The sequence below is a fragment of the Desmodus rotundus genome, chromosome 1 (assembly GCF_022682495.2).
Source record: "Desmodus rotundus isolate HL8 chromosome 1, HLdesRot8A.1, whole genome shotgun sequence".
Lineage (NCBI taxonomy): Eukaryota > Metazoa > Chordata > Mammalia > Chiroptera > Phyllostomidae > Desmodus > Desmodus rotundus.
The window spans coordinates 188,974,107-188,994,070 of NC_071387.1; the positions used below are offsets into that span (position 1 = coordinate 188,974,107).

General features: G+C 40.8%; 1 protein-coding gene across 1 annotated transcript in view; it reads right to left on the reverse strand.

The window, feature by feature from the left end:
• Nucleotides 1-19,964, reverse strand: part of MYO10 (myosin X) — a 189,983-nt gene that overhangs the window by 69,061 nt on the left and 100,958 nt on the right. Inside the window, exons 5-17 of the mRNA XM_024578421.4 lie at nt 16,348-16,482; nt 14,223-14,347; nt 13,732-13,745; nt 13,531-13,615; nt 12,776-12,879; nt 4,750-4,879; nt 3,326-3,444; nt 2,258-2,404; nt 1,990-2,090; nt 1,814-1,880; nt 1,208-1,300; nt 721-789; nt 452-534 (exon numbers count right to left, since the gene is read on the reverse strand). Coding sequence (XP_024434189.2) covers nt 452-534; nt 721-789; nt 1,208-1,300; nt 1,814-1,880; nt 1,990-2,090; nt 2,258-2,404; nt 3,326-3,444; nt 4,750-4,879; nt 12,776-12,879; nt 13,531-13,615; nt 13,732-13,745; nt 14,223-14,347; nt 16,348-16,482 — 1,272 coding nt within the window. The remainder of the gene's footprint in view (nt 1-451; nt 535-720; nt 790-1,207; nt 1,301-1,813; nt 1,881-1,989; nt 2,091-2,257; nt 2,405-3,325; nt 3,445-4,749; nt 4,880-12,775; nt 12,880-13,530; nt 13,616-13,731; nt 13,746-14,222; nt 14,348-16,347; nt 16,483-19,964) is intronic.

Genomic DNA, 19,964 nt, shown 5'->3' on the forward strand with positions numbered 1-19,964 from the left:
TTTTTGACAGCCTCCACACTAACTGGAGACAGAGGGGTCCTGCAAACCCAGGGCTGAAATCGACTTAACCACAGCTCTAAGTGTGTTGTGAAAATGTGGGTCATCTGGTTAAGATCTCAGGTCCTTGAGCCAAGCACCCCAGGCCAAAACTGGTGGGATCTTACACAAGTCACCTAACTGCTTCAGGTCTCCGTTTCCTCGTCTGCATAACAGGAATAACAACAGTATCTAACTGGTGGATTTGCCGTTTTACAGCACCTCATTAAAGGCAGTCACTGCTATTCATATATTTTCTCTCTCTTGGTCATTTTATTGATGAAACATTGCCCAGGGAAGAAGATAGCAGATTAAGTTGCGTTCTATTAATTTTTTTCTATATTTATGAATTAACAGCATTTGCACAAATATTACTTTGCTTGCTAATGATGTCTTAGGGAAGAGACTGACATACCGGCTTTCCCTTAGCAGGTTGAGAAGATCATCTCTAAAGGTATCTCTGTTCTTCTCCAAGATGCCCCGGACATCATACTGCACCTGGTTTTAAAAAAATAAATGCAAGAAGGTGGAATTGATCAAAAGAGTCATCTCAGCTCATAAGTATCTCCCTTTAAAGACAGACCAATAAAGTCATTTCAATACAGTTATGATTGGCGTCTGAAATTACTATTTCTTTAAATACCCAATGGGCAAATGTCAATAGGAGCATAATTAAGAAGTTACCTCTCCAGCGTAGTGCTTCACTCCAAAATTGTTGACTGCAACTCTGGGCTTCACGTAAAAGTGGTTGTTCTAATAAAAAAACAAAAACAAAAACAAATACCAATGCCTACGTTTACTAACTGATTTCCACTGACTTGCAGAGAAAACTAATGACAGTGAAAAGAGTTTCGGAACCAGTCATATATCATACACAGCAGGTGATACACGTACTGAAAACCATGTCCCTCTTGTCTGCCACTGCACTAGGCGAAAAATACAAAATTCTATACTCGTAAACTAAACATGGGGAAATTCTGACAAATCTATGTCTTCGGCTTGTTTTAATTTAGTTCTAGCAATCCAGGAAGAGCTCCATTGGTTTGAGAAAAAAATAAGGACATGTAGGAGGCATGGGGGCCAGCAGCACTGAAATGGTCTCGTATACTGTAACCTTAATCCATGGATTCGCTGCCCCAACATAAGAAAAAATTCAAAGGTCTTGACATACAGCATGTTGATTATGTAATTTCTCCAGTAAGGTGCTGTCTGTGGCTTGAGGAAAATGGCTTTCTTCATTGATAAGGGCTAGGAGGCCAAGTTTCTAGAAGAGGAAAAAAAGGTGAGATGAATTACAGGTTGAATGTGTGCTTCAAAAAGTTTTAGAGCTTTTTTCCTCTCTATCAAGTAAGTGGTTAAAAGAAAAAGCATGGTAATTTCTTAGACTGGAAAAATTCAGAATAGAAATCCAATAAATTTAAATTCCACATGGACATAAAAAAAACCCAAAAACTGAGTTCATGGACAAAACTTTTTCAATTGGCCAGTCTGCTATTGGTACTGGCAAAGCTTTTAACGTTGACTTAAAGTCGAAGTGAAGTGGATTTGCACACTGCTGATTCTAAAATATTGAGTTCCATGAGACAATAGTCTTGAAGCAGCCAAGTATTTAAATTCAACCTTGCACACTTACATTTCTGTTTCCAAATGGTCCATTGTGTTGGAAACATTCACATCTTTGATGTGCGTGTTCACACAAGCTACTTCGTTCCCATAAATATGAATCAGCCCAGCTGGGCACCCTTGGGACTGAAGCAACTCTTCAACAATATCTTACCTTCTCGATCAAGTCCAGGCATTCTCCATTGTCTATCCAGTCAATATCTTCCCACACTAATCCTTCCCTGTGGAAAGATTAAACAGGGCTGACTTATAGTACCGTGTAGCTTTAAAACGGTCTAATTCAGTGGCTCATTTTTACAAAAATAGAAATAGAATCCCCTGAGTGCTCACCTGCTATATTCTAGTTGTTCTAAAGAAAAAATATGCTTGTTGAAATATTCCTGAAGTTTCTCATTTGCATAGTTGATATTAAACTGTTCAAAGTGATTAACCTAAGGGAAGAAACCATTTGAAATGTATCTTTAGTGTTCTATTACACATAGAGATGGAAGACAAAGTCCGCAGAGAGAAATACCAGTGTTTGTTACAAAAATTTTGTTGAAGAGCAGCCAAAAGTGGATAGGGAAGAATTCATGTATCCTACCCATTGGAAGCATACCTCAAAGTTTTCGAATCCGAAGATGTCAAGAATGCCAATAGATTTAAAGTCATCTTTGCCTTTGATCCTGCTGTTGATCTTCTTGATCACCCACTCGAAACAACGCGCATAAAGTGCCATGGCCAGGGAGTCTCTGCTGTCTACTGCCTGAGGGGACAGCAGACGTGGTCACCGTTTACAGTGGACCAGGAACAGCCCAGGCCAGCAAGTCCGCCCCACCCCACTGCACTCGGGAGTCCTTGGGGGAGACGTACTAAACAGGGGTAGCACCTGAGTACTCGATGTCAAGTCAATCAATTCCATCTAGGACAACACAGACTTGAAAGAAAGGATAAGCTGGAGCTTGCTTAGTTACTTTACGGTAGGATTCACCAAGAACGCCCTTAAATATCAGGTTCTGAAGTCAATGTCGTACGTAGAGTCACAGGTAAGAACCTGAGTGATACATATTGGGTTTAAAACAATAATTAAGACTGACCCTTTTTTCCATTTTTATCTTCTCCTATTTTACTCTGTACACACGGAAGTTTTCTTCATGAGATATGGTTAGCGTTTTTTACTCACCTAATCAAGAAACGGGCACTACGTGGGCTGGAGCACATAACTGGCTCAAGGCCGTCGCAGAGGCAAAAATAAGTGATACAACATACTCTAGTTAATGTCTGCTTGGTTCTTATTCTCTGCCAGTTGTTGGGTACTTAGTATGCAGTTTTTATTTGGAGCCTTACAAGGACCCTCTGAATTGGATATGATAATGATCCTTGTCTTCTGGAGGACCCAGCTGGGCACAGCGAACACACTCCCCGAGAACAGACAGTAAAGGGTGGGAGAGTCTGGACTCAGACACAGGCCACCTGCACCAGGCCCGGCCCTCTTACTAGACTCCACTACACCATCTCTAAGAAACAACTCAACAACTTTATTCCTCTCAGTGTGGGTATCTTTATTTTGAGCATGAACCAAACTCATCTGAATGGTTTGTTGCAGTTACTTATTTGAATCGAAGCCATGGATCAGAAACCCCAGGAGTGTCATTTAAAATGAGCTCTGATAGCAGGGTGCGTGTACCTGTTGAACGTTGAGAGGCGTGAGGATCTCTTCCCCCCTGAGGAACATCGATCTCTGGGTCAGAGCGTCTGTGAGCTGCGTTGGGTCCAGCCCAAGTAACTCTGCAGACCTGCCCAGGGCTGCAAATGAAGAACAAGGCGAACGTGGATTCCCAGTCTGAGAAGGAACAGGCCATGGGACCCCAAATGGCTTCAAAGCCAAACACACACAGCAACCCATGAAAGCAAAAACATCATCGAATCCCTCAGGCACTGTTCGTGGAACACAGATATTATTGGTAAGTTATCCACCCTTTCATGGAGTCCTAGGTTTTAGCAAAGAACGTGGTGCTTAGACCAAGCGTAGTCCAGAGACCCCAGGAGGAGGGGAGTCCCCAAGACGCTGTCAGAGGGCTTTGTACAGTCAACTATTTTCAATAATAATAATAGTAAGGGGTTATTTGCTTTCTTATTCTCATTCCCTGACCAGAATACAGGTGAGTTTTCTAGCAGCTACATGACCTGAGGGATCTCAACAGTCCTACATTATATTAGATATCAAAAGGAAGTTGCAAAAATGTAAGACAATGTTACTCTTTGTACTAATTTTTTTTGAAAAGTCAAGTAAAAATATATTTAAATACGCAATGGGTTTATTACAGTTATTTTGGAATGAAATTTTTAAATGCCTCAGTTTCAATTCCTAATGTTACAAACATCAAAAGATAGAACTCACTTCTTTTTTAAAACGCTCTGTGGGGCTCTCCACGATGTTGAGATTAGGGCGAGGGGCCAGGGCCAGGTGCTTGCACCCTGCTGACCCACAGCACTGGGCTCCTCTGAGCCGCTTCGTGCTTTTCACAGTCCCCAGCCTCCCGCCCACCTGTATTGCTTCCATCAGAATAGTTTAAAAATAAATACAGAAACCACTCCAGGAAAACAACGGACATAGCTCTGTGCACATTAAGTCATTTAATCTGGACAACGCATGGCTTAGGCACCTCACTGACAGAGGCTGCCAGTGCTGAGGATAAACAATGCGGGGAAGGAGCCTGAGGCAGCACCAGGCCACATTCCAAGCGCCCTGGCTCAGAAACAACCGGTGCTAACACGACACTGTGCCACCATCAGTAACTACGGAAGTCTATGGCGACACATGTCCCACGTCTCATCCCCGTCACGCGCATTTCCTCTCATTCGGCCCCCTCTCCTTCTTTCTTAGGAAGGAGAACACAACCACCATCCCATTTGCAATAATGTCTCAAATGTTTAACCCTTTCACAGCTGACAGTTCACACCAGATACAAGTTCTGTAGCTCTTTATTTCAGCAGGCAAGAATCTCCTTCTGTAAAGGCCGGACAGTAAATATTTCAGTTCTAAGTTTCCTCAGAGAAAAAGCCAAGGAAGAAAGGAAGGAGGGGGGAGGGGAAGGAGGGCACTCTTACCCGTTTTGAAGGAGACCTGCGCCCCACCAGCAGTGATGAACTCTATGTTCCCAAGATGTAATATGCCAGCAAGCAACCTCAAAACCTCCCGAACTTCTTCCTTGCTAAACTGCATTACATCCATTGCCGTCTGGAAGAAAATTAATGTGTTTAATTTTTTTATGTTGTTTTTTCATGCTAAAGAAAATGAAAATAACGCTCATTACTCAATAAAATTATTAGGTATTGTTCTGAAAGTCAGGAAAAGAACAGGCGCATGACCACTTTTAAACGATAAAGACTTCACTCAGGTACATGTAGAACGTGATGTTAAGAACTGTGGAATGCTAAGACAGAAAACAAGCGATGAAATAAAAACAAGTATCTGCCCAGTGTGCAAGCCTCCTAGTTACGCCACAAAAGAAATACCTGAGAGTCACACTAATGGTGGTGACAAGAAATACTTTTTGCTACAGATATCAAAGCATAACAGAATACGTATTTTCTTACATATAAAATATTGGGGAGGGGGTGAACAATTTGGGGAGGTAAGATTTCATCCGAGTCCTCCTTGGTAAACGCTGGGGCTTATCTTCATGGTTAAACACAGCAGGGACCAAAGGAGGTGGAACAAAATTCTGCCGGGAACTTTACAGATGAGAGAGTCTTTTGATCCTTTTATAACAGAGACTGGTGGCATGGGACTAAATCTGGATCTACCACCCCCAGGCATTCATCGTATCTCTGCTTTTCATTGCTCCAAAAGGGTTTTAGGGTCTTATCTTGTCCTCTGGATAGTAAATGAAACTTAATATAATGCTGTTTGGGGAAAAATAGAAATAAATAGGCACCTACCTGCAGGAGCTTTGCTCCCAAATAAATATCTAAACAACTTTAATTTATCCAGGGCTCTTCTGAATCATATCTAAGATTTGCTCATTTTCTATTGTGATTCAGGAGCCACATTCATGTGAGAAATAACTGCACCCCCTGCCCCCCAACACACACAAACGACGGAGGACAGAATTGGTAACAATGCTGCTAAAAATGACCCACAAAGAAGACTTGGACCCAAACCACTGCAGTGACCACAGGAGACGGGGAAGAAGGAAACCATGCACCACTTTGAAGCAATAGAAACTGCAAAAGGAAACAACTGGAGACTTTTAAATGTGAGACATATAATTTCTTTACAAGGAAAAAACAATGAAGTGGAAACAAAGGACAAAAACAATAGGCAGGGAAACAGTATTAAAAGAAAAAAAATGTAAGGGAAGGAGCAAGAGCTATACTAGGAGATACACAAGCAACAAAAATAAAATGGGCCCCTCTTACAGAGGAAGTGCAAATCCACAGAGCAATGTTCTCCTTCACAGAAATGAAACATGCACAAATCAAAGAAATTGGAGATCCCTTCAATTGAATTAGCAAAGTATTTCTGAAGGATTAACCTGAAATGGGTGAAACTGGGATATTTAGGTACTGGCCATTTGTACTGTAAATGACTATAATCTTTTTGGAAAACAAGATAAAGTGACAGCACTGTGCTGGGCCACGTGTGGACACAATCTTACCATGTTCAGAGAGGTTAAGGAACTTTCTCGGGTTGCACAACCAAGCTTAAAAGACAGACCCAACAAATCCAAAGTTCAGGAACTCATTAGCAATCCAACTCTATCACTTTCCAAGGACATAGGGAGGAAGGGAGGGAGGGAGGAAGGAAGGAAAGGAGGAGCAAGGAATCTCCCATAACTTCAATGATGAAAATCTGTTCTGAGGAAAATGGCAACAATAATAAAGTTTTGTAAAATTTCACAACAATATTATCTTAACACTTTCAGAAAAAAAGAATTCTAACTGCCTTATAATTACACAAGTCAGAGAGCGTAAATAAAGTTGTTAGGATAGTGTATAGTTTTCAGAGGAACTTCTAAGCAAGATACAGAAACATGAGCATATTTTGCTTTATATAAAAACTAAACATCATCATATTTTTTAACTATAATAAAATCAGGATGGGAAGAAAATTTACAAAATTCTAAGTATGTTAGTGTCAGTAGGCTTACAGGCATTACGTTCTATTGCACCCTTTCCTGTGGTTAACTCGCCTTTAAACAACGAATGCGACCATCAGTGGGTGACCGATAAACACAGCGCTCTCTACCCGATGGGATGCTCCCACCATAAAAAGGAACGAATCATCTCATAAGGGACGTGGATGAGTAAAAGGCAGGCACGGGACAATGCGTTCTGTGTGATTTCATCTACATGAAACCCTAGAAAGGACAAATCTATACCCTACGTACAGTGACTGAAAGATCCAGGGTTTCCTAGGGCTGGGAATTGGCTGGGTAAAGGCACAAATAAGTCTTAGGGTATAGAATTGTCCTTTACATTGATTGTGGTTGTAGGTACATGGGTGTGTTAAATTCAAAATTCATCAAAATGTATGCTTTAGCCCTGGCTGGCGTGGCTCAGTGGATTGAGCGCAGGCCTGCGAACCAAAGGGTTGCTGGTTCCATTCCCAATCACGGCACATGCCTGGGTTGTGGGCCAGGTCAGGTATCTACTAGGGGGCGTGTGAGAGGCAACCACACATTGATGTTTCTCCCCTTTTCTCCCTCCCTTCTCCTCTGACTAAAAATAAATAAATAAAATCTTTAAAAAAAATGTATGCTTTAAATGGGAACACTGTACTTTACGTACATTATATCTCAATAAAGTGGAATACAAAAAATAAAAACACCATGATTTAATCAAGTGTGAGAAGACTCAATTCATGGGTACAAACAGAAATTAATGAAAAATAAGAACTATTTATTAGTCAAGTGTTTATAAATAAAAAGCCTATGGAAAAAAATTATTCAAATTTACTTATTCTACCACCAAAGAAATATGGGTAAGAAATGCATAACAATTTATCATGTTCAAGAATTGAAAACAGTGGCAAGGGTCCAATCAGACATCAGCAGAATAGTTACAAAGCACCTAGGCTGTGCACAAGTTAGTATTTTCTTTTTCTATGATACAGTTTTCCTCATATTTATAAGACATATCAATATTTAATTTATATAAATGTTTCAGCTCATCATAGAGTAAGCACAGAAATGAAAACACCTAGGGTTTAGACATCACTAAAAGAAACAAGAATTTTGAAAAATAAGTTTATAGTAGCAGAAGATTGCAAATTGCCAAGTGAAAAATACCAAGAAATAGCCTATGGAAAAATTCTTGGTTAAGTTCTGAAATTACATGCAAAGATTCGACATAGAGATATGAAAGCAGATGGATAAAATGTGCTTACTTCATTAATAAATCTGTGACTTCTTCACTTTCAAGTCCAATCCAAGTAAATTAATTAATTAGGAGTGTGGTGATAAGTGGTAATTGCACTAATCACACCACACGGTAATTTAGGGCTGCAACCAATCATCGCCAGCCTGGGTGTGGGCGCCGAAACTGCTAGCTGGAGCCTCTGTCCATTGTCCCTTACTGTCCTATTTACGGTATTTTTAGTAGCAGTCTCCACCCCTTTGGCAGGAGCAGCACTTTAAGGCTTATTATAATTATCTTATTTTCTCAACAATAGAGCTCAAGACTTAAAAAAAAAACCCAAAAAACCCTGGGAAATTCTCAGTACAGTTCAGAAGCACTAAATAGCAATTTAGTTATAAAACTGCCACAAAGTTACAAAATACTTTCAATCGAGTCTTTATTAAGCTCATAAAAATTAAATGTTTGTGAAAGTTTGTGTGGGGGGGCTGGTGGAGGAGGGTGCCAAATATGTGATACGGTGCCAACCATTAAGGCCTGAAGGGAGCTAGGCTGTCACACTAGATACAAATAGAGAAGAGCAGCGAAGTTAGGGTAGTTCACTGCCAAAAGGTCCATCTGCTCAGGGCCTCAGACATGAGCTGTGAGTGGGAAGGCTCCACTCAGGAAGGCAAAGGGACCACAGGTGAACCCTGAATAAATGGTACGACAGCAATAGTGGAAGGAAGCGTTATTCTGGGCACAGTAAATTATTACAAGTCATTTAATAACTTATTACGTAATGTTATGTTATAGTAAGGCCATGATATATTATTTTATAATAGAAAATTTGTTTATACTACCAAGTTTTCCAACACTGAAAGAGACTGATGTTTCCCAGCTTGGCAAAATGGAGGTATCCCATCACCCCTTTCAATATTCATAGAACTGGACTCACGAGGCATGAATTTGTGCATACACTTATATGCGCTCACATGATTAAAACCCACGGACGTGCGCCGTGAGGCCAGTGTGGTGAGAAGATCCCAGAGTGGCCTGCAGCCAGGTGCACTGTGAACACTCAAGACGGTGCAGTAAGAGGATGGGAGATCGTGGCTCAAAGCCTCGCCTCACCTCACATTTCATGGGCTACTGTCCTGCTGGGTGAGTGCAGGAGACAGAGTAAATTAGTTGTTACAATGGATTTGAAATAGCTTTTCACCCTGACTAAATAATTAATAGGTAGCCTGAAAGGCTGCAAAAAAAAAAATGGCCGTGAAATTTAGCAGGTCACTGTCCCTGTCCCCCCTAAAACAGCTCAGGATACCTCACAGGTACTTATTTATAGTAATGTCACAGGTATGTATGTATGTATTTATTTATTTAATCCTCACCCGAGGGCATTTTTCCATTGCTTCTAGAGAGAGAGGAAGGGAGAGAAACATCAATTGGTTGCCTTTCATACATGGCAGACCGGGGACTGCAGGTGCCAGGACCAGGGATTGAACTAGCAATCTAGGTATGTGTCCTGACTGGGAAGTGAACCCACAATCCTTTGGCTACAGGACGATGTTCCAACCAACTGAGCCACACCATCCAAACTGGTACTTATTTATATAAATGGCATCAGTTGATATCAATGATGAATCCTGAAAACATATAAATTCTCAATGAAATAAGCAAAATTCTTAAAAGATCCACTGACACAGTATACTGACATTAAAGTTGATAAAACAAATAATTGCTTTTTTTATTAGCTAAAAATTAACACAAGAGGTGACATGTTCATACATGTTCATAGAAACAATTTCTCTCCATTTTCACTTTAACACACTCGGCAAACAAATTTTGTTGAGCCCCAACAGAATGCGGTCCTGAGAAAAGGAGCTTTAAGGAATTCAAATATGAAGATACAGATTCAAGTGGTATTGGTGTTGGCAGGAAATATTGAGATGAATTGCATAAAAAAACAACGGTATAATCCGTTCCAGTCGTTTTCAGCAGAAAGCAGGGACTATGTGGTTTGCTCCCTGCTGTCTCCCCACTGCCTGGCACACAGCAGGTGCTTGACACAGTGGACTGTGACATCGACTGCAGCCCGAGAGTCCGGTGTTTCCTTAACCATTTCTGGGTCACTCCTGGTCATAAGTGCCGTGCAAGGCAGGAGGAGGGGCTGGCTGCTACCGATAATGATACTTACAATTTTATTCCTTTACTATAGAGTAATGATTTTTAGGTATGTAATCATAATAATCATTATAAAGTTGGCATGTATCTGTTGAAAAATACTGTAACGGAAAGAATGGTAAAGTATAAAATACAATCCTAGAGTTCTGCCTAACGAGACGACATTTTTGGTATACTTTGTTCCAGTATTTTCTACATATATAATTATTGTATATACACGATATATATAGAGGATGGGGTAAAAGTCAATTTACTGCTGTTTGTATTAAAACGAATACAATAATTAATAAATAACATACAAATAAACTGTTTCCCGTACTTGCAACTGTAAACCTACTTTGCCCCAGCCTGTATATATAATGCTTATTATTTAAGTGAAAAGATTAAAGTGCTGCATCCTGCCCTCCTCACTTACGTAACAAGCAAGTTTTTACATATTATTAAATATACTTGAGCATGTGTCTTGCTCACTGCAATGGATCTTATTTTATGGATACAACAAATTAAGCCATTCCCCAATTCATGATTTTGTAAGTTAAGGGGGAAAGAATCATTTTTTTTCCTCTTTTCTGAAAAGTTGTTCATTTATTTTTGTTTCTTTTCTGATTACACTGCTTAGACCTTCCAGAAGTTTAAATAATAACAAAGATTACAGTTCCTGATTTCCATAAATACCAGTGAAGCTGTCCTTGGTATTTTTGATGGTAGTCACATTAAAGGTAGTTGTAAAGTAAATATTAAGGCTCGAACAATAGAATACTTGTAAGTTTGTTGGGCATATTGATGAAGCCAAATTTAGGTACGCAATTTTCTTCCTTTCTAGATGACCAAAGCCTTTCATCATGAGACCAAATTTCAAGTGTCATAACCTGTCATTTCAATTTAAAAATAAAAGCCAGCCAAGCTCCAAAAGTAAACTTGTAGCCAACAGAAAGAACAAACAATTCTGAGTCAGAAAATGATGCCCCAAGAGAAAAGCCGTCAGAGCGCCTTCTCTGGGCCAGAGGTGGCCTGGAGGTCCAGTGCACCCTAGTGGTCAGTCCGCAAACCAGTCCCACCTGCAGTGAAACTACAAGTTGGATAATAATGAGTCTGTCCATCACCAGGAACAACGTCCTTGTATCACAAAGAATTGTTGGCTAACTTCAAGAAAGAAACAAAATATCCTATTGAGAATTTTGGCTTCTATGTTCACAGGGATATTGGCCTGTAAGTCTCTTTCTTTGTGGTCTTTATCTGGTTTTGGTATCAGGGTAACGCTAGCCTCGTAGAAGGAGTTTGAAAGCGTTCCTTCCTCTTCAATTTTCTGGAATAGTTTGAGAAGGACAGGTACTAATTCCTCTTGCAATGTTTGGCAGAATTCACCTGTGAAGCCATCTGGCCCTGGGCTTTTGTTTGTTGGGGGATTTCTCATGACTGCTTCAATTTCAGTGCTAGCCATTGGTCTGTTCAGATTCTCTGTTTCTTCCTGGTTTCATCTGGGAAGGTTGTTTGTTTCTCAAAATTTATTCATTATGGATTGTCAAATTTGTTGGCATAAAGTCATTCATAGTGGTCTTTAATGATCCTTTGCATTTCCACGGTGTCCGTTGTAATCTATCCTCTTTCATTTTCTGACTTCGTTTGTGTTCTTGCTCTTTTCTGCTTGATGAGTCTTCCTAGAGACTCACCAATTTCATTTACCTTCTAAAAGAATCAGCTCTTAGTTTCATTAGTCTTTTCTATTGTTTTTATTTTCTATTTCTTTTATTTCTGCCTTGATCATTGTTATGTCCTTCCTTCTGTTCACTTTGGGTTTATTTATAAGAGCCAAGATATGGAAGCAACCTAGGTGTCTGCCGACAGATGAATGAATAAGGAAAATGTGGTATACACACCCATGTGCGCGCGCAATCAAAAAAGATGACGTCTTCCCATTTGTGGCAACCCTGATGGATCTAGGGGGGATTATGCTTAGTGAAAGAAGTCAGACAGAGGAAAACAAATACCATATGGTTTCACTTACATGTGGAATCTAAAAACAAAATGAAAACAGACTCGCAGAAACAGAGACCAAAGGGGTGATTACCAGAAGGGAGGGGGTGGGGGACTGGGTGAAAAGGGGAAGAGGAATACAGTCAACAACATTGTGATCGGTTTACGTGGTGACAGAGGATTACCAGAGTGAGTGGGGTGATCCCATTGTAAGGTACACAAATGATGAATCACTATAATGTATACCCGAAACTAATACCATCAATATAAGATTGCTTATCAACCGTATTTAAATACAAATAAATTATTTAAAAGGAAAGAAGCAAAAATAAAACAAAATAGAAAAAAATCCTGAGACGAGTCTTTTTTTTGCAACTCATCAAAAATAAGAATGAGTTTTCTTATTTATTCTAACACAAGACCTTTCAGCAACAAGAGTATGGAGAAAATCTGAGTAATGAGAGAAGTTTAGGAGCCAAAATAAAACTGGGAAAGGAAAAAATACTGTCATCAGACAGCGGTGCAAATGTAATTATTTCTGTTTTCATTTAATTTTTCTGGGGGACATATAAAATAAAACCTGTTGTGTTTTTTTTCATCACTCTTAATAAGGAAAAATAAGAAAGTAACTTACAATAACTTCCTTAAAGGATTCCTTGTCACTGATTGTCTTATCTTCCACACATCCAGACTGGTTCAAGTAGTGGTAGTTTTCTGGCACAGATAAATAAAAATCTTCTACAGAAAAGGAAAAGAAACACAGTGTCAATACTCAACTGAACAGGATAAGACTGGATCTGACTTTTCACTTTGCGGCATTAAAATAAATACATAAATAATTCTGTGCTAATAGTCCCCTATTCAGGTACGATTTTCTCTTAATCATCAAACAGGGAAAATAGAAAGAATTTAATGAAAGTAAATGGGATGGTAGAAAAAAATCATCAGTGAGGATCCTGTTTTGCACTTGATCTTGGTCAAAAGGGCAAGAAGCAATGAGGACCCCGTTTTGATTGTTTTCTCTTAAAGATCAAATGTTCAGAGATTTGCTTTATTCAAGTGTGGCTTCAAAGTAAAGCCAGTTGTAATATACTATGTGTGTGTGTGTGTGTGTGTGTGTGTATGTTTTCAAAAATATTCTTTAAATCAGAAGAGTGGTACCAGGCGTCCAAAAACAAACACAAAATTTAAGATTTCCCTATTGATGACTTTCCATGTACATTTTTCAGCTCTAAAAGGGACTTCACATCTTTTGGTATTCTCATACGTTTTCAATCAACTGGAGGAATATCAACCAAGTCCAAACAGATGTCTTCTCATATCCTGATGGTTTTGAACAAGAAAACGCGTTGCCAACGCATGTTCCTCTGCTGGGTCCCGTTCGCTCACCTCTCTGCTCATGATCTAGTCCTGCCAGCAGTGCATAGAATATGTGGTAGTTCCTCTCCCCAGGATTTTGTCTTACTACTCGGTTCTGTGGAAATAAAGCAGATTTCTATTCAGAGGTGTTTCCCCTGCTTAAATAACACAAAGCGGTCATTTCCGAAAATTGTTGTGAAAGAAAATGTGAATTAAATCACGCTTACTTACTTTTTCTAATAAATCTTCATGGGACAAGCAATGGCAAGTCAAGGAACAAAACCAGGACATGACCTGCTTAATCAGTCTTTAATTTTCTGTTCTTTGTTACCCAAATAATTACAACTCCCCATTCCTTTGACAGTGAGATTTCCAGTGCCAAAATCTAAGCCCTCAAAGTGTAAACTATTTCACCTGAATCCAATCTCAAACATGACACATGGCACCCTAGTAGGTATCAAAAGTTTGACAGAATTGATTCCAAACAACAAATAGCTGATGTTTGGTGATAAATCTATTTTTTTTTCAGATAATGGACATGATATCAGAGATTTCCAAAAGAAAAATGGCTCTTTATCTCCTAAAAAAATTAATAGGTCAATCACAGTATTATAGCAATAACTAGGTAGAAAAAAACAGACAGAAATGTTCCATTCACAGTCTTTCTTCTTGTAGAGTCAAATACTGTAGAGAAAAAAAAAAACCAAAACGAAACAGGATACAATCTACAATTCTCCCGCCCTGAATGTTTCCCTTCTGGCAGATGTTCAGCTGAACGAACTTCCCAAAGCGACTGGAGTTGTTGTTGTACACCGTCTTCGCGTTGCCGAAAGCCTCCATGATGGGGCTGCAAAGAAGTCAGGACAGCAGCGAGTGTTAATTAGGGTGGGTAAAAACACAGCAAGGACATTCCCACAAATGCCAGGGCATATGAGGGCAAGAAAAGTCGGAAATCAAAAGGACCAGCGGCGATTATGTTTCTTTATAGAAGAGCCAGACTTTCCAAGCACTTGCTGAAATGGGTTTATCATGACTATCCACCTTGAAGGAAAGATCTCACATCTGTTGTGCTGTGATGCTCCACGGTGCTCCACAGAGCTCGTCCCTGCACAAGTTAGCTTGGGCTTATATACACACAAGCCAGGGACTGCACGGAAAAGGCTCCTTTTCCAGTTCTGGGACCTGAGAAAGTCCAGTCCTGAAAATTCTACCCATTTGTTGTACGTCCTGAGAGCAACTCATTTAACTTCCTTGGGTCTTCTCTAACTTTAACATGTGGTCAGACTAGATCAGGGGTCAGCAGACTTTGTCTGCAAAGGACCAGGTAATAAATGTTTTGGGCTTTCAAGGCCACAGGGGCCTTTGTTGCAACCACTCAGCTCAACCGAGATAGCTTGAAATCAGCTATAAATGATTATGTAAACAAATGAGTGTCTGTGTTCCAATACAATTTAACCTATAGCAACAGGCCGCACGTGGAAGATGGAAACATTCTAGACATGGACGGTGGAAATGGCTGCACGACAATGTGAATGTATGCCGTACACTGAACCTAACACCACTATGCTGAACACGGAAAAATATTTCACGTTACAAACTTTATGATATGTATATTTTGTTCTAATTTAAAAAATAAAGTTTGAGTGCTAAAAAAAACTCCCCCAAACCACCAAAAACCAGCTGCAGGATATGGACTAATATGGACTAAGTCTGCAGACTCCAGGAGTAACTCCTAAATAGTAGGATCTATAAGTTCCAACAGGTTCTAAAATATTGGGTCGCCCAACAGGTCTGTTTAGTTTTTTCCATAAAATAAAAGACATTTTTTATTTTCACCAATAACTTTATTGATTTAGATAATTTGAGTGTGTTGGCTATCTCCTGCTATTGGCTTCTAGTGGGTAGAGGCCAGGGGTGCTGCTAAACATCTTTCAATGCACAAGGCAGCCCCATAGCAAAGAATTATTTGACCATTATGTCAATAGTGCCAAGAAACTTCGCAAACCACTTTTGACATGTACGATCAGTCATAGCACTTTCTCCATACACTGCACAAATCTTTTTTTTTTTGCGTTTGGGTTGCATTTGTACCCTAATAATAAAGCATATTATGCTGAAAATGTTGCATATTTTATTCCATCTTCAATATTAAAATGGCTGCACAAAAATGTACCAATTTTGATAAGTTTTTTTAAATGCACACTGACATGACAGCTGTCACAATACAATCTAACAAAGTTGTTTCAAATGAAGTTAAAGACAACTCAACACTACTAGAGCTATCTTATGGAAAAAAAGTAGCAGACTTTTTGGCCAACCCAGTATGATAAAGCACCAATCAGACACTGGGCAACTGCATATTTTAAAGAAAATTCCAGATGACACCTCCCCACATAGCAGTCTTTCAAAGTCATAAGGCTCACTGCCATCAAATGTATTGTATCAGTGTTCCTCTGCCACATGAAGGAACACAAATGCCATCTGCTCTCGGGGCACTCCAAAGGGCTGAGCGCTCAACAGAGTCTCGGTCATCTCCACGCTGAGCCCTGGGTCACAGTGGCAGGAGGCTGACATTTCTGCTGCTAACAAGGCCTCCAAATAACTAGTCAAGGGCTCTGGTAGAAGGAGGCCTCACCAACTCAAACCTGGCCCAGCCACGCAGGATCAGTTGTTGTTGCCTGGGTTATTAGAAATTGCTGTGTGCATGTCAAGACATTTCCCTGAGGAACTGTAAAACAAGTCAAGAAAAAGAGAAAGCAGACTCACTAATTTTAACTTTTCCTTAAATGAGCCATACTGTGAGGAAAGGAAATACTATTAGCTGGAAACAAGAAACATAACAAATACCTGCTTTCAAGAATGGCTTGTTCAACACAGGATGTCTTCTCTTTCAAAGAGAGTTCCAAAGACTGTTGGCTGATGACTGATAAAAACTTGAGGATCAATTTAGTGCTTTCAGTTTTGCCTGCCCCACTTTCACCACTGAAAGACAAAATGCAAACGTGTGTGCTTTTAGGTATAATTTCTTTTACAAAAACCAATTTGTCCACTGTTGAAAGGCAGAAAGAGAGCACCCAAAATGCCTGTTTCAAGAGCTGAGTTAAATGAAAGTTTTAGTAGAAGTGCTTTGTTCTGGTGGCCACACTGGTGTGATGAGTGCCAATGAGGACACATGAATGGGAAACAGAACCACCTTTTCTCAGGTAAGATAGTAAGATTTTCCCTTCATGGGAGGGAAGGTCTACTAGACTATCCCAGACACCTCAATAGTGCCGGCCAGTTGGGAAAAATTTGTGAAAAGAATGAGCACATTAACAGCACGTTTCTGGGGAACTTTAAGCAGATAAATGTACATAGAAATGTAATCAGTCATAAACACGATTGAGCAGACAAGGAATGAACCTCCAGGTACTCGACTCACATTACCTCATTTTATTCCCACGATACTGCCATCAGAGAGGCAGCAGCTAAGCGTCCAGTGAGAATTTCCCCAGGTCTGGCTGAGTCGAAGTCCTGCAGAGACGCCCGTCAGTGGCAGTTAAGGAAAAGTGCACAAAGCAATGCGGTGGGGCGAGGAACGCAGTGTGAAGTAAATAAGGTACGGGCTGTGCCTAAGGGACTGGCAAACACTAGCCAGGCAAAAAGGAAAGCGGAAGGATTGGGTTACGATGACAATGGGAGCCAAAGCACAGAAGCCAGTTGAGCGAGGTCTACAAGGAAGTGGGATTCTCGTTTGGTTGGCGGGACAGAGTGCAAAGGTGGTCGAGGTCACCGTTCAGAGGCCCCAGGAGGAGACAGAAGACAAAGACAGCTCATCAAAGTCGCTTGTAAAGAACACAGCTCTGAAGTTAATGCTCCAGGAGAGAGAGGCCCCTCAGGGAGATTGGCTGCTACAATTCAGGCATATGGTAGTGGGTCCTGAGCAAGTCCAACCCGGATAGAGATGGAAAGGAAGACTTAGGGATGGAAGAGATCTGGAAGGAGAAACTCAGTTTTGTGTGAGGCACCATGCTTGGTACTGTGGGGGAGAACAGGAGTAGTAAAGAGGCAGAGAACCTACAAAAAAAAGTAAACCAAGGACATGAGGAACAGTACAGCAATACCAGCAATATCCCAAGGCAGCATGTGAGTAATTGCTGAACGGGTGATATGAACAGACGAGCTCCATGGAAGTTGTAAAGAAGCAGCACTCATTGAGTAATTGAGTAACAAGACCTGGGAAGTTATCACGCAAAAGAATATCTGCTGAAAACGTGGTGAATGATTAAGCACATGTAATAAAGGAGAGGAAATGACTCAGAAATGACACTTTCTGTGCCCTGCTGGATACTACAGGCCCATGGGGGATCTCTACTGGTCCAGGCCAATTGCAGTAATTTCAATCCCTTTGCAAGCTGGCCACGGGCAGGTGTCAGGATTTCAGCCAGAAACTTAAGAGTCAAGTGTGCTGAGGGCTCCTGGGGAGGTCTGCATGCATACCACAGAGAACAGGCAGGAACCACCCCCTCCCTTCCTTGCTGTGGACAACAAATACCTGGAGTCCACACCTATCTTGAAATGACAAAGCGAAAGCCAAGAAAATGGCCACCCAGCAGGAGTGGCTGAATCCACAAGCCTGAAACTGGCCTGTCTCGTGTTGTCTGAGATAATAAAGGCCCCTGCAAGTTAGACCAACTTTGGTTGGGTTTTCTGTTACCAGGAACCAGAAACTCCCCAGCACAGGACTTAGCATTCATCTTCCCATAATGGGCACCTGCCCAGCCCAGCAACTGGCACACCAGAGGCATCGGCAAGAATGCACTGAATGAGCAGCACAGAAAGAAACTAAGAGAAAATTGCAAAGAGAGATTTTTTAAATTCTTGATATTACAAAAACACACGCCTACCTAGTGGTTGTTGATGACTGAATTGTTAAAACAAGCAAACAAAACTTAAAGGCATACGTTCTCCAGTTAAAACGCATGAGGCAGAAATCCTGTTACATGTTCCCCAATCCCACCTCCTGATCTCTAGCACTCAGAAGCAGACATTTCAACCTCCCTCACAGTAAGGGCAGCAATGAGTAACAGGGACTGAATGTAGCCAACTGAACAAGAGGGCAACTGGACAACTGAGCAAGGTGGGTACGGGCCGTTTCCAGGTCTGGCGGCTGAAACCCCCTTTTGTGGTCCTCTGGACTCTATCTGCTGTGCCTGCCATCCAGGTGCCCTCAGGGATGACACATCTCCAAGACAAAGCAACGTGGGATCCAGGCAAGTCTCTCAGCTTCTCACAAGAGCCTGCTAAGTGAGCAAGATACACACCATGCTTGTGTCTCACCCCTGAGATTCGGGGGCTGTTTGCTATGCCAACTAGCCTGCCCTGACGAACACAACACGGCAAAAATACAATCACGTAGAAGATATCGTGCAAACTCAACAGCAAAGACTTGGTTGATGAGAAGACAGCCCAGGGCTCTCACTGTCGTGAACGGGTCATGGACATCAATGTACCTCAATTTCCGGCTGCATTTTTTCTCATTGGAGCATGTTTTCTTCAAGCACCTTCTTTAGGGAAGGGGAGGGGAATGAATATATGTAGTATGTATATATGTGGCATGTATATATATAACATTAATTTTATATATGTGTGTGTATGTGTGTGTGTATATATACATACATACATATATATATATATATATATATATATATATATAAAATTAGGTACATACTTCTTTGCTTATCATAATTATAGAACTTTGAAGCCAAAATAAATTAAAGAACTAAAATCAAAGAAAATATAACACCCTAAAAAGCCAAATTAACAAGACTAATTTAACCCTCTGGTTAATCTTGTCTTGCTCACTTTACACTGTGACCGCCTTACTGCTTCTCTTCGAAGCCTGGTGAGTCGTTTCTACCATGGGCAGGGTGGTGACTCATTCACTCCACCTCCTCCCTTGTTCCAGCTTCTATGGAACAGTAACTCGCGCAGCAATTACGACGTTATTTCACCCCCACTTAGAGCAAACACATCCCTCACCTATCCAGCCTTATGCTTTTCTCATTTGCCCAGGGCAATCAAGAGTCCTAACTCTTGGCGCCAACAAGATTGCAAACACAAACACGGACTTCGGAGAAAACATGTTCACCCCAATGAACCACAATGAGCTTATACTTCACAGAAAGATAATGGTGAAAATGAAAGAGAGAAAGAAAAATAATCCAAAGTACTGATGTGGGGCCTCGCAGGCCATATTAACCATTTTGAGAATTTTTTCACTGGCAGAATAGGAAGTCACAAGACAGTTGTCAAGCAGGAAAGGGTCATGATCAGGTTCAAGGTTTTAAAGAGTCACTGTGTAGAGCATGGAGCATGGAGAATGGAATAGAGGGAAGCAAGAGAGGAAGCGGGGAGACAAATGTGATAGTGGAGATCAGAAGTGAGAAGACAGGACAAAGTGCAGGACAGACTGTGGAGGGACA